Source organism: Octopus bimaculoides, chromosome 3, assembly GCF_046866305.1.
Source record: "Octopus bimaculoides isolate indiv1 chromosome 3, ASM4686630v1, whole genome shotgun sequence".
NCBI lineage: Eukaryota > Metazoa > Mollusca > Cephalopoda > Octopoda > Octopodidae > Octopus > Octopus bimaculoides.
Window position 1 is genome coordinate 80766489 of NC_142930.1, and position 14200 is coordinate 80780688.

Here is a 14200-nt window from a genome sequence, read left to right on the forward strand (position 1 = left end):
TTCATCTCCTGTTCCTATTAAGCTTAAAACCTGTACATTGAGAGAGACTCCCAAAAGTAATAAATTTTTTTGTGAAATCTCTTCTAAGGGTTTGTCAACCTTTAATGATGTCCATCACAAAACTGAATCATGTGTTAACACGAGACCTGTACAACTTCTCTGCACACATTCTGGCAGACTAATGCACACAGCAACCTTAATAAAGAAAAAATCATCAAATTCCAAATCTCAGTTAGGAGAAAAATCTTTGAATTCCAATTCTAATTCAAAACAGCGAGTATTCCTCCGAAGAACTGATTACAACCCTATACAAATGATTTATGACCAAGAGACCAGTAATTCAAGTCCTAAAATATCTTCTGCAGTTACTCCTCACCTGCAGAAGTATTTCATCAAACTTTGCGAGAAACAAGAAAGGATGCATGAAGAAAAATATACCCAAGCTGCTAATGTGTCTCCCCATTCAGATCTGGAATCACAGAGTGTTTATAAGACAATAAAAACAGTGGAATTTGATATGAAAGGTCCTCAAGTGATTGTTGAGAAAATGCTGATTGGACAAAACCAAAGGAAACTTCAAAGACCCCAAACAACACAAAACACAACAAATTTTAAGGCATTCAGAGCAATGAAGCAGCGCCCTCACAGTGGACCATCACAGATTCTGGTAGATATATTTCTCATTTCACACATATGAATGAATTTGATTTATGTCCATACTTGCATGTGTTGAACAAATATGTTACTTGAGACTTTGTTTTACAGCTGGTTGATCTTCCTAAAATTACCTAACCCTTAGCTGTTCTCCAAGTAAGAAATCTATTAATTGAAACAGTTTTGAAGGTAGGAAATAACTGAACAAGTTCTTAATAAGAGAACTGACGACAACACTGCCCTCCATAGTTTTTTTGTACAAACAATCACAGATGTAAACAAACATTCATCCGCTCTCCTTGTGGTGAGCACTCCTTGTGGTGAGCACTCCTTGTGGTGAGCACTCCTTGTGGTGAGCACTCCTTGTGGTGAGCACTCCTTGTGGTGAGCACTCCTTGTGGTGAGCACTCCTTGTGGTGAGCACTCCTTGTGGTGAGCACTCCTTGTGGTGAGCACTCCTTGTGGTGAGCACTCCTTGTGGTGAGCACTCCTTGTGGTGAGCCTTCTGCACTGTAACCAGTGCAGAAGGCTGATCATATCGTCATGAGTGTGAAGCTGCCCTGGATCAACTGAGGGGGTAGCAGTATCAAGCACTGGCAACACAGAGCCACAACAGCTGCCGAATGCCATTTTTTGGTTTGACGCCTGAATGCAACCTGCAATTGCAGCTTCAGTTGCATGCATAGGCACAGGCATGGCTGTGTCATAAGAAGCTTGCTTCCCAACCACATGGTTCTAGGTTCAGTCCAACTGCATGGCACCTTGGCCAAGTTTCTTCTACTATAGCCTCAGGCCAACCAAAGCCTTGTGAGTGAATTTGGTAGATGGAAACTGAAATAATAATAATAACAATAATCCTAGGATGGAATTTATAAATATTTAATGCATCATTACGCATGTTTCCACATGACTTTTAAGATCATAGTCCATATTCCTGGGATGATTACAGTGTAGTCCATAGTATCTGTTGGCAACCAGCTGATTATCATCTCTGATTCATTTCTTCAGGTGATATAACATTAGTGGATGAGCCACAGAGGGATGTTTTTCTCTTTTTACCAGTATGAAGGTCAAACAAGTTATGTGGGCATTTCTGTGTGTATGGAAATAGAGAAAGGAATGGTAGTTATATGGGGATGGAAGTGTATGTGGTGGTGTTGGATTTATTTTGCTATTCATTCAGCAGATATCAAGGATGGGTAGTACATTCTGTTATTTTATTTCATTTAAGACATGACTATCTTCAATAAATTTTGAACTCAACAGGAGGTCAAGTACTACTGTTATACAGTGGGGTTTGTTTACTGAATTGATAAATGCTACTTTCTTATGGTGACCTCTTCATTGTTTTTGTTAGTATAGTGTTTAGCATCTCAAATATTAGTTGGTTTGCTTCTTTGGGCTCCTTTGCTTTGCTATAATGTGTTATTTCATTTCGAAATATTGTTTTCAAACTCCATGAATGATGTTTTGTTCCTATGTTTACATAATCTAATCATCTCAGACTACCTATTCATCCCATTTTCCCTGGATGTGATTATTTTCAGGGTTTCTTCTTGGCATAGGTTGCATACCTATGATGTTCCATTATATGGTGCAGCATTTTTTATAATGGACCTGTTGGTTGCATGTTTTAGTCTCCAGACGAGGTTCGATAGATATGTGGAGTGTCTTTTAATTATATTTGAAAACATTGAGAGATGGCTTCTGACGATTTTTTATGGTGTCTCCAGTGCCACCAATCTACACGAATTTCTGTGTATCTGTCTTCACCTCACATTTGTACACTACATTTCTTATCATGCAGTTGTTGATAAAACTGCATTCCTCTTTACACCTGCAGTTACGCATAGTATTATTTTCCCTTTCTTTCTATGGAGTTACTATTAACGGTTCTCTTTCTTCTTCCTCCTGTAATTGTGCACTCACTTTCCTTATGCATAGATTGTACCTTTGTGTGATGTTGTTTGGGCCCATTTTTGCTATTGATGAGTTTTTATTCTATCATCGTATACAGTGTTATCAGCTGATATCACTGTGTGTATGTGTCTTTGTGTCTGCATTTGTCCCCGCCCCACCACCACCACTTGATAACTGGTGTTGATGTGTTTATTTCTTTGTAACTTAGTGGTTTGGCAAAAGAGACTGACAGAATAAGCACTAGACTTAAAAAATAAGTCCTGGGTTCAGTTTGTTCAACTAAAAACCCTTCAGAGTGGTGCTCCAGCAGGACCACAGTCAGATGGCTGAAACAAGTAAAAGAATAAAAGAATACATACATGTACAGACAGACAGACAGACACACACACACACACACACATAATATGGCAGCCATCTTTGAGTTTCTGTTCACCAAATACATTCACAAAACTTTGGTTGATCAGGGACTATACAAGAAAACACTCACTCCAGGAGTTGCACAATAGGACTGAACCTGAACACATATAGGTGGGAACTGAAGTTTGCAAGCACACATCTATGTCAAATATAAACAGGAGAAGTGTATTCCGACGCAGGAAAAAATATAAGAGAATTTGTTTTGGGGTTTGTAAATGCACCTGAATCTCAAAATGTATAGCTGTTTTTAAATTTTGTAATAGATTTATTCAAATACCAAATTGGTTTTGACAAATTTTTGCTTATCAATGGAAAAAATAAATAAATAGGAGAGTTTAAAGTTACTACATAAAATTCAGAAAAACATGTCTAAATGATCAAATGTTCCACAGAGACAGACAGTAATATAAATTTATATATTCGATGAAGGTCATAACAAAAATACATGACTGAAAGTTCAGTCATATTGAGTTTTTATTAAAAAAATAAGGGAGAAGAATAAAACGATAGAGAGAAAGAAAAAATGATTTTTTTACAATTTTTGTTATATTGCGTGAAAGAGTTCTTTTCTCAATGTCAGTTGTAGCACATGAGTTTCTTCATGTTGGTCACTTGCTAGAGCTCAAAATGTTATAAGTAAAAATCATTTAGTATATATGATTTTATGGCAAAGGATCAAGTTTTGAACCGATTAAACTTGTTCCTTTAACATAAAAGCATATATATATATATATATATACCATTCAACCACGGTTGTGGTTGAATAATATTCTCACTTGCAGCCTTTTCAAAGCTTTGTCACTAATTCATTTCTCAACCAAATTCAAAACTGTTAACAGTTCTATAATAGTCATGCCCCATGCTACATTTTGGCATAAAACTATTGAAACTTGGTGTGGAAAAAAGTTGCATTAAATCGACTTTGAATCAAAGTAACTTTCTTATTTAAAAAGCAAACAATATTTTATTTAAACTTAAATGATAGAATGAAACAAGGGGAGTCTAAAAATGTCAATTTTATCAAAAGAATCTTTAATATAAAGAAGTTGTGAAGCCAAAAGTGCTGAAAAAAGTAAGTAATGCCTGCAATCAACTTTGACTTTAAACACCTTTCTTAATTTAAAAGCAATCTATATTTTATTTAATCCCAAAAGATAAATCAGAATGAGAAGAATCTAAAAATGCTAATTTTATGCAGCAAAATTTTATAGAAAAATAGTTAAGAGGTAAAAAGTAACTCTGTCACTCTTTCTCCTGACCTTCACCACTTTCTCACAGATTTCTTCCTTCACCAAAACTCCCACACCTCCAGTCCTCCTGCTATTTCCTGACCACCACAACTTGTACCTTCTTCCCTTGACACCCACAAATCTTGTACCCTGGCCCCTCCACCTAACTTCCTGCACACAACACACATCCACCCTCCTCTTCCTCAATTCCTCACACACCTCAGTTCCCCTTCCACACAGACTGCCCACATTCCAACTTCCCAACCTCACCCCAAGCTTCTCCTCAGGCCGTTGGCCATCATAAGGCAATTCATGCCTGTACAACCCAGGATGAGGGTTTGCACCTTCCTTTTTCAGGTAGGCAGGGGCAACCCACCCCAACCTTTGGCTGGCTGGCTGGCTGGCTGGTGCCCATTCTCTCTTGCTATCATGAGGCTTTTTTGTAGCTGGATTTTCTACGGGGAGCATGCCCTTGCTTACTCCCAACCTCAGTTTCTAGACATGAGTGGTCCCAAGACTAAGGCCTCTACCACGATTTTTAAGAAATGTGGTGGAAAACTAACACATGAAGGCAGGGACACTACTCCCTGAGACCCCTTTCAGAACCCCCTATATAGACAAATAGAAGTTACACACACACACACACACACACACACACACACACACACACACACACACACACACACACACATACAGAAGGATGCATGTAACTTTTAATCTGCAACACTAACTTCAGGAAGCCAGACAGCCACCTGATAACCTATCAATCAGGTGACTCTGCTAGCCAGATTGATTTCATCCTCACCAGACAGTGGGATGCAGGGTTGCTCTTAAATACAAAGACCCTCCTGGTTGAAGAAAGTACCCCCGGCATAGACTAGTCATTCGTGACTTTAGACTCATGGCCAGAAGGATGCCAAGAAGCAGACCAATCCAGAAAAGAAGGATTTGGAAGCTAAAGAACTTTTCACATGGTCAGAGATTTAGTGACATCTTCATCAAGAAATTTGATGAGAAGGTAGAGGAGCCACAGACTTTGGACATAGAGGGTAACTGGAAATTCCTATGGGACAGCTTACTGAGTGCTACAGACCAAATCTGCAGCTGGTGCAAAGTCCCTTCCAGACCTAGAGTAACGTGGTGGAGGAATAATACAGTAGACAAAGCCATTTAAGCAAAGAAACAGGCATGGAAAGCCTGGAAGAGTGGGGTTAGCAGGGAACTGTACCAGATAGCCAGAAGGGAGGCTGGGCAACAGGTATATATAGCTAAGGGAGATGCAGAAAAGAAGAAGTTTGCCAATGTTCAGCAACGTGAGGATCAAACAATTGAAGTATTTCGGATTTCAAGACAGTCTGTGAGAGAAAATTGTGATGTCACAGGAGAGAAATGTGTCCACATGAATGATGGTGCACTTGCTTTTAATGATTCTGAAAAGAAAGAGGCTTGGAGAAGCCATTATGAAAGACTGCTGAATGTGGAGAACGAATGAGAGAAAGAGAGCCTGCCAAATGTTGATCCAGCAGAGGGACAAGCTATCCAAATAAACAGCACCCTAGTAGATAAAGCAATTAAGGATATGAAGTCAGGAAAAGCCCCCGGCCCATCAGGAATCACTGCTGAGATGCTTAAAATATCTGGTTGTGTGGGTTATGGCCTAGTCACCCGTATTGTGAACCAGGTAGTTCATGAAGGAGTCATACCCAATGACTGGTGTAGCAGCACCATAGTCAACTGCTACAAGGGTAAAGGTGATGGAGGTCATGGAGAGGGTCATAGCCCAACTAATTAGGGAAAGAGACGGCTTAGATGAGATGCAGTTTGTTTTTGTGTCAGGTAGAAGCACCACTGATGCTATATTCCTGGAACAGCAACTGCAGGAGAAATACCTAGCCAAAGATAAACCCCCTATACTTGGCTTTTGCTGACTTGGAGAAAGCTTTCAACAGGGTCCCCTGATCCCTTATCTGGTGGGTGATGCAGAAACTAGGGATGGATGAATGGTTACCAAGGGCTGTGCAAGCCCTGTACAGAGATGCCATTAGTAAGGTTAGGGTTGGCAATAAGTATAGTGAAGAATTCCAGGAAGAAGTAGGAGTCCACCAAGGATCAGCCCTCAGCTCCTTCTTATTCATCATAGTCCTCCAGGTAATAACAGAGGAATTCAAGACAGATTACCCCTGAGAGCTCCTCAATGCTGATGACCTGGCTCTCATAGCAGAATCACTACCAGAACTAGAAAAGAAATTTCAGGTATGGAAGCAAGGTTTAAAATCGAAGGGCCTTAGAATCAATGTTGCGAAAACCAAAGTCCTAGTGAGTAGGAAGGCGAACACATCACAAACCCCTTCAGGTAGATGGCCCTGCTCAATCTGTAGAAAAGATGTAGATAGAAACTCCATAAGATTACCCAGTGTAAGCTATGGACACATAAGAGGTGCAGCAACATCAAAGAAAGGTAAACTGGGAAGATAGCTTTTGTATACGGCAGATGCACAGGAGCAATAAACACCACAGATGCTCAGAAAACAGATCCCATCACATGCCAGGGGAGAAACTAAAATTAGTTGATAGCTTCCACTACCTAGGTGACCAAATCTGTAGTCGGGATGGATGCTCAGAGAGTGTTACCACTAGAATAAAAATAGCCTGGGCAAAGTTCAGAAAGTTCCTACCTCTACTGGTGACAAAGGGCCTCTCGCTCAGAGTGAAAGTTAGATTGTACGATGCCTGTGTGTGAACTGCTTTCCTTCACGGCAGTGAAACATGGGCTGTGACTGCTGAAGACATGCGTAGGCTCAAAACAAATGAAGCTAGCATGATCTGCTGGATGTGTGATGTGTGATGTCAGTGTGCACACACAACAGAGTGTAAGTGCCCTGAGAGAAATGATGGACATAAGAAGCATCAGATGTGGCGTGCATGAGAGACAACTGCACTGGTATAGCCATGTACTACGGATGGATGAGGAGAGCTGTGTGAAGAAGTGTCACTCCCAAACAATGGAAGGAATCTGTGATAGAGCGAGACCCAGGAAGACATGGGATGAGGTGGTGAAGCATGACCTTCGAACATTGGGCCTCACAGAGGCAATGACAAATGACCGAGACCTCTGGAGAAGTGCTGTAACTGAGAAGACCCAGCAAGTAAAGTGAGATCACAGCCATAGCCTACACCAGTGTCTCGAACCACAATCAAATGGCAATTGTAGTTGTGGCTGATGCCAGTGCCACCTGACTGGCTCCCATGCTGGTGGCACACAATAAGTACCATTCATGCATGAGTCATACCAGTGCTACCTGACTGGCTCCCCGTGACAGTGACATGTAAAAAGCACCATCTGAACATGGTCAAATCCAGACCCCTTGCCTGACTGGCTCCCCATGACAGTGGCATGCAAAAAGCACCATCTGAACATGGTTGATGCCAACCCTTTCACCCTGACTTGCTCCTGTGCTGGTGGCACGTAAAAAGTACCCACTATTCTCTCGGAGTTGTTGGTGTTAGGTAGGGCATTCAACTTTAGAAACATTGCCAGAACAGTTTGGAGCCTGGTGTGGCCTCCTAGCTTGCCAGACTCCAGTCAAACCATCCAACCCATGCCAGCATGGAAAACAGATGTTAAACAACAATGATGATGATGATAAATATATATGTGTATATATATATTTATATTTATATATTTATATATTTGATCCTTTATATTGAACACTCAATATTTCATCTACATTCAATACTTTCTTTCATGGTGCCATTTATTTTATTTTATTTTATAGTGTATATTGTGTATTATATTATATATTGTATATTCCATATTCTATACCCCACATTAGTTCTGCAGGAATATAAATAAAACATAAAAAACAGACAGTGTTGGAACTCTTTTAAACAAAATAATATATTCCTCTATACACAATCATACAAAAAACCCCACCTTTTTTGTATTTATTTTTACTCGCATATATATATATATATATATATATAGTTTTAGGGAAAATAACCAATTTTCAAGAACTCATCGATGAAAATCCACTATCACATAAGGCTCAATTTAATTTTAATTTTTTATAAATTGATTTTAATTGAGTTTTTTACCTGTAATTATGGATTTTGTCCCTAATATTATTATATATATATATATATATATATATATATATATATATATATATGAATATATATAGATATATATATATACATATGCACACACACACACGCACATATAAATATATGTCCAAGGTTTGATCAATAAGTATCCGGACTGTTGTCAAAGTAATGAAGCTAAAGCATGCAGAATGAAACTGCTTGGCAAAGATTGACCTTGAACTTTGCTGTGCATGTGCACTAAGTTTTAACACTTTAGCTCACTTCTGCTGTTTACAGCAGTGCTTGGAAGGAAGGTGTGTAACGTTTGATCATCACATTGACCATGACAGAGAAATCTGTCGTGACAATACCTGCCCAGGGGACTACACAGAGTTGCATAAAATGCATGGAGGGGAGTGTATGAGCCACACACAAGTGTACAAGTAGTTCAAACGTTTCCAAAATGGCTGAAAAAGTGTTGATATTGACAAACATTCTGGGAGACCAGCAACCAGCAGAACTGAGAAAAACATTGCAGATGTGTGTGCAGCTGTGAGGGGAAATTGTCGAATCTCCATCTGTAAGTTATCAGAGGATGTGTGGATTAGGTACAGGTCACTTCAGTCCATTTTCCTTGAAGTTTTGTGTATGAGCCGCGTGTCTGGCAAGTTTGTGCTAAAATTGCTTTCAACTGACCAACATGATACTTGGGTTTCAGTTGCACAAAATCTTGATTATGTCGAGAATGATGAAAAATTTTCAAAAACTTTGCGTAAGCCTCTGAGCAGGTATCGCCAAGTTTTTAGCAAAATTTGCTACAGATGCTCTGCTTAACTTTCTTTGTCATGGTCAATGTGATGATCACATGCTACACACATTCCTTCCAAGAATTGCTGTAAACAGTGAAAGTGAGTTAAAACTTAGTACGCTTGCACAGCAGAGTTCAAAGTCAGTTTTTGCCAAGCGACTTCACTCTGCATGCTTTAGATTTTTTACTATGGCAGCAGTCCTGATACGCATTGATCAGACTACGTATGTACACACCATACACACACACACACACATGTATATATACATATATACATACATACATATATATATATATATATATATATATATATATATATATATATATATATATATATATATATATATATATATATATATATATATATATATATATAGGTAAAGTAAAATTTAGAGGTAATACTTGATATGTATGAATGTATGTATGTATATAATGAATTACAAAAGAAACATTGCACTGTAAAAGATTATTTGTTTCACACATGATATTGAGATTATATGGATTTTATCACATTTCTAGGTAATTTGACATCAGGAGGATGTCACTGACCCACAACACTACTCTCTTTTGAAAACACAAGTGTCGCATGTAGGGTTCGAACTTGCTCACTTATTGGGACTCACCACAAACCCCTTTGTGCAGAGACAGTTTGCCACCAGCTGAGATCTTTCAATCTGTCTTGTTGATGTCTGGCTAGGGGCTCCATCCTCACAGATTGTCATTGATGGGCATGTCTGCAGTGGGGTCAAAAACGTCAGAGCTGGCAATATCAGCAGTGACAGACTGTAGTCTTCTCTGATGAAAGTTGCTATTGCATTTCTGAGGCACATGGCAGAGCTAGGGTTTGAAGAAGAAGGGGTGAATATCATGCTGATGGCAGAATTGTACTCTACCAGAAACTTGGACTGGTGATCTTCCAAAACATCAGCCAAAGTTGGGGCAATGAAGTAACCACTGCTTGCTACATCAGTCAAGTGTTGAGGCCTTAAATTGTACCATACTTTGCTTGTCATCGCAGTCACGTGTTCCAACATGACAATATCCAGACACTACCATGGCCTGGCCTATGTCCAGACTTGAACCCCACAAAGCACCTGTAGGATGAAATCCAAAGAAGGCTAAATGACACCTGTCCAAGGCCAATAACTGTGGCACAACTCACTGCAAGTTTTAACAGAGTGTGGGCTACTGTCCCCATGGCCTTCATCAATTGCTTGACGCATTCAATGTACAGAAGATACCTGGTGGTAATCAATGCTAATGGTGATGAAACAAGATATTAAGTTCATCTCTTTGAGTTCAGGACACTCCATCATCATGTGACACCATGTGATGTCAAACGTGTTTCAGGAAATGATGTTTTATCATTAGGAAAGAACAGTTTCTTAAATAGCACACTTTAATCAATGCTATGACAGTCTGTTAATAAACCGGTTTTTGTTTAGTATGTGTGTGACATTTCTTTTGTGGTTCAATATATATGTGTGTGTGTGTGTATGTATATATATATATATATAGCGTGAGAGAGTTAGGGGTTGGGGGTACAACCCACTAAGGGATAGTATCTATCCAGTATACTGCTGGGAGGGTACCCAATTATTGCTACGCTAGTGCTATACTAGGTGCAATCAATGGGAGCGGGTAAAAGTGGAGGTTTTACCCAAAATTTGTGTAACAATATATATATGTGTATATATATATATATATATATATATATATATATATATATATATATATATATATGTATGTATGTATATATGCATATACATATGTATGTATATATATATATATATATATATATATATATATATATACACACACACACAGAGGAGTGGCTGTTTAATAAGTAGCTTGCTTACCAACCACATAGTTCTGGGTTCAGTCTCATTGCTTGGCACCTTGGGTACGTGACTTCTACTATAGCTGCTACACTAAATCCACATTCTATAAAATACAAAGTTGAAAAACACATCAGTATGCTAACCATTTCAGACCATGTTTGGATGTAGCTGTTTTGCTATATTTGACAGCATAATCCAGTTATTCCACCTGTTTCAAATTTGTATTTGCATTCATCATTGCGTTTTAGTTCAATAAGTTCTTGGATATTTTCACTGATGGATTCTATATCACAGCCAAAATGATCCATCGCCCAAGCAGAACTCCAAATGAAAATAAACCTGAAAATCAGCTATTTACTTCTTCCAGTTTTAATATTCTATGTATTTTTTATTAGTTTGATTATAGGGATGTCCAATTATTTCTCTTAACTCAAGTATGCTGTTAAAATGTTTTTTCATATATTTATTTGAAAAAAAAAAAAAAAAAAAAATTTTCAGTAAAGGCATTTAGAACATATTTGTAGCCTAACAACATGCATAATTTTCCTTGAAGCTGGAGTGAAATTTAATTGAGCTTTCGAAAAATCCATGCAGAAAAGTGGATGTCACATTTGTGGTTCCTCATTTCCTCTGCAAGTCTTAACTATTGTATCAAAATAGGTTTAAAAATCTGGCCAGCAGTCTCCTTGTGCAGACTTCCGTGTGCAGAATAAGCCTCATGTTCTGCTCTCTGTTGTCAATGCAAAACTTTGAAAAAGTTGGCTATATTTGCTGTGAAATCTACTTTTATTAACTGTTTTAATGATTAATGTTAATGACTCATTAAGATCAATACTAAATTTTTTAGCAACTAATGATGATGGTTTTCAACACAATACATTGTAAGAATCAAAAGACATACAATAAATCCCTTATGCTTACCTACCATGGATGGAGAACCATCTGATGCATAGGCTGTCTTGTTTTCAAAGAATATTTGTTTTTTGTCAAAAACTTTGTAGCCTCCAAAATGGATAATCCAGTAGTTTCTGTTTCCAAATGTTTTATGTACATCTCTTCATACAGTTTGTAGTCTTCCTCTATGAATCAGATGTATTCCATAAGAATAGCTCTATTATTACTAACTGTAGATTTGTCAATTTGAATTGAGAATTTAATTTTTTAATTAGTTGGTTTTTTTACATCAGATTATATTCCATCAATTCTCTGAATTGAATCATTACTCGGTGAAAATGTTTTAAAACATTTACTGACTCAATGCAACACAGTTTTCATAAGAATTTGAAAGGCAGGCTGTATAACATTTTCAGCAATTGATTGTGCACTTCCAGTTTCTTGTATTTATTTGTGTAATTTCGTAAGATACAATCAATCCATTTTCATTAGCTTCTATTTTTTAAAGAAAAGGTGTGATATTTTGCTTGTTAAAATTTTTCTTCAAATTTCCAAAATACAATTTGGTTATTTTATCAGGATGTTTTTCTTTTTAAATACGATAAAAGTTTTGATGGCTTCATAACCTCATTAGAAAATGAGTTGTTGTGTATAAGATGCATAGGCTATTTTCAATTAAGTGGGCTTTCTATAAAACTATAAGATAAATATCCCTCCCGTTACTAACTACACTTTCTTTTGGAAGCCATGATTAATGAAGCAAAGGTATGAAAATATAGAAAAAACAATACTTTGTTCACTCTTAAAATTTGTATCACTATACTTCAACTTAAGTTATGCTATTAGTTCTTAATATTATCACAATCCAAGGCATTTAATTTCAGAATATCACTATCAGTATAATAACAATTAAGCAACACATGTTCATAACAATTACTGTTCAAAGAGTGGCATGCACCAATCGATCTGGCAGCTAACTGTTATTATTACTGGTAATCTCCAAGTATCCTATCTTTACTCCTAATTATGGTATTTGCAACTAATTATAAAAAATATCAGATCTTTTCTGTTTGGCTTTCACTTGTTGAAATTTTAAAGTTAAGGGAAAAATTTCAAATTAATGCAATCTTTCATGCTGATTCTGATGTTATTCACTTGTTCCAGAAATTTTGTTTTTAAAAATGCTACAGGGGCTTAAAGTTTTGGGTAACAATCAGAAAACAGGATTTGGAAGCTGGCATTTTGTGCATGATGACAACATTACAATGACAAAACATTCAACGATGAAATTTTTAATAAATTTTAATGAATAAATAATGTGAACTGTTGGAACAGGCAAGTAAATAGCAAGAAAAAGGAAAGATTCTCAATGAAATTTTTTTCTTTGCTGAAATTTACAAAAAGAAACAAGCAAATTGAATGTTAAATTACTAAAAACAAACTGTAGTTCAGTTTATGTAAACAATACATATTTTGTGGTGATAATTCAAAAGCAAAATTTTGCAATGCACTCTAGGAGTTTATCAAATTACAATTTTTGTAACTCCTGCACCACAAAAACTCACAGAGATATGAGTCAACCATAGAATGGTAAGTGTCACAGTGTCGTTTATTACTTCATTTTACAGAGGTCCACGTGCTTTCCATTTGTTGCAGGTGGGTACCTTTTTTTGAGTTAATAAACTCAACACTGTAGTTCACTGTTGTATATCGAAAATTATAACCATCCATTTCAGGAATGTGAGAGTAGGCATTTCTCCAGTGTGTCACGATTCTGACATGGCACTGCATAAAGAAAAACATGTCTGGTCTCACGGTACATTTCTCCAAATACACTCTGCACAGGTAGGACCCTTCCTTGGTTGTAATTACATCTTGAGAAGACTGTTTTGTTTATATCAACAATCTTCTCAGGACCGCCAATCTGAATTGGATTGCAGAGCAGGTCCTTTGCAGATATTTCATTAACATAGCTGTTGTTATCAACAGCTGTGCAATGGCTCATCTCCATAAAACTGGACTGAAGTCAATTTCTTGAGTAAAGGAAACACAGTACTAAGAGGAAGGGTGGCACCTTCCAACCATGTATCTTCCATTTTGGAAGCACTGCCTGTAAATGTTCCCACCAAGAATCTTTTTCTTCATACTTTTTGTGTGCATAATTTCCTTTAAGGGATAACACCCTTTTCTTGCAAGTAAGAAGCAGCATTGTTGTCAGTTTTTAATTTCTCCATCATATATGAAATATTGCATGAGTTGGCTGTGGTCATACTTCTATTTTGGTTCAAAACATTCAAGAAAACACAACCAAAAATATCTATTTGTTTCTCAGAAATACACAGATTATCAGGATA

At 37.4% G+C, this 14200-nt stretch overlaps 1 protein-coding gene across 7 annotated transcripts in view; it reads left to right on the forward strand.

The window, feature by feature from the left end:
* Positions 1–14200, forward strand: part of LOC106879385 (uncharacterized) — a 173856-nt gene that overhangs the window by 109228 nt on the left and 50428 nt on the right. For all 7 annotated transcript variants that reach the window (XM_089349322.1, XM_089349321.1, XM_052966274.2 and 4 more), the window contains one exon: positions 1–667. This exon is cut by the window's left edge and continues 315 nt beyond it. In XM_089349322.1, coding sequence (XP_089205448.1) covers positions 1–667 — 667 coding nt within the window. The remainder of the gene's footprint in view (positions 668–14200) is intronic.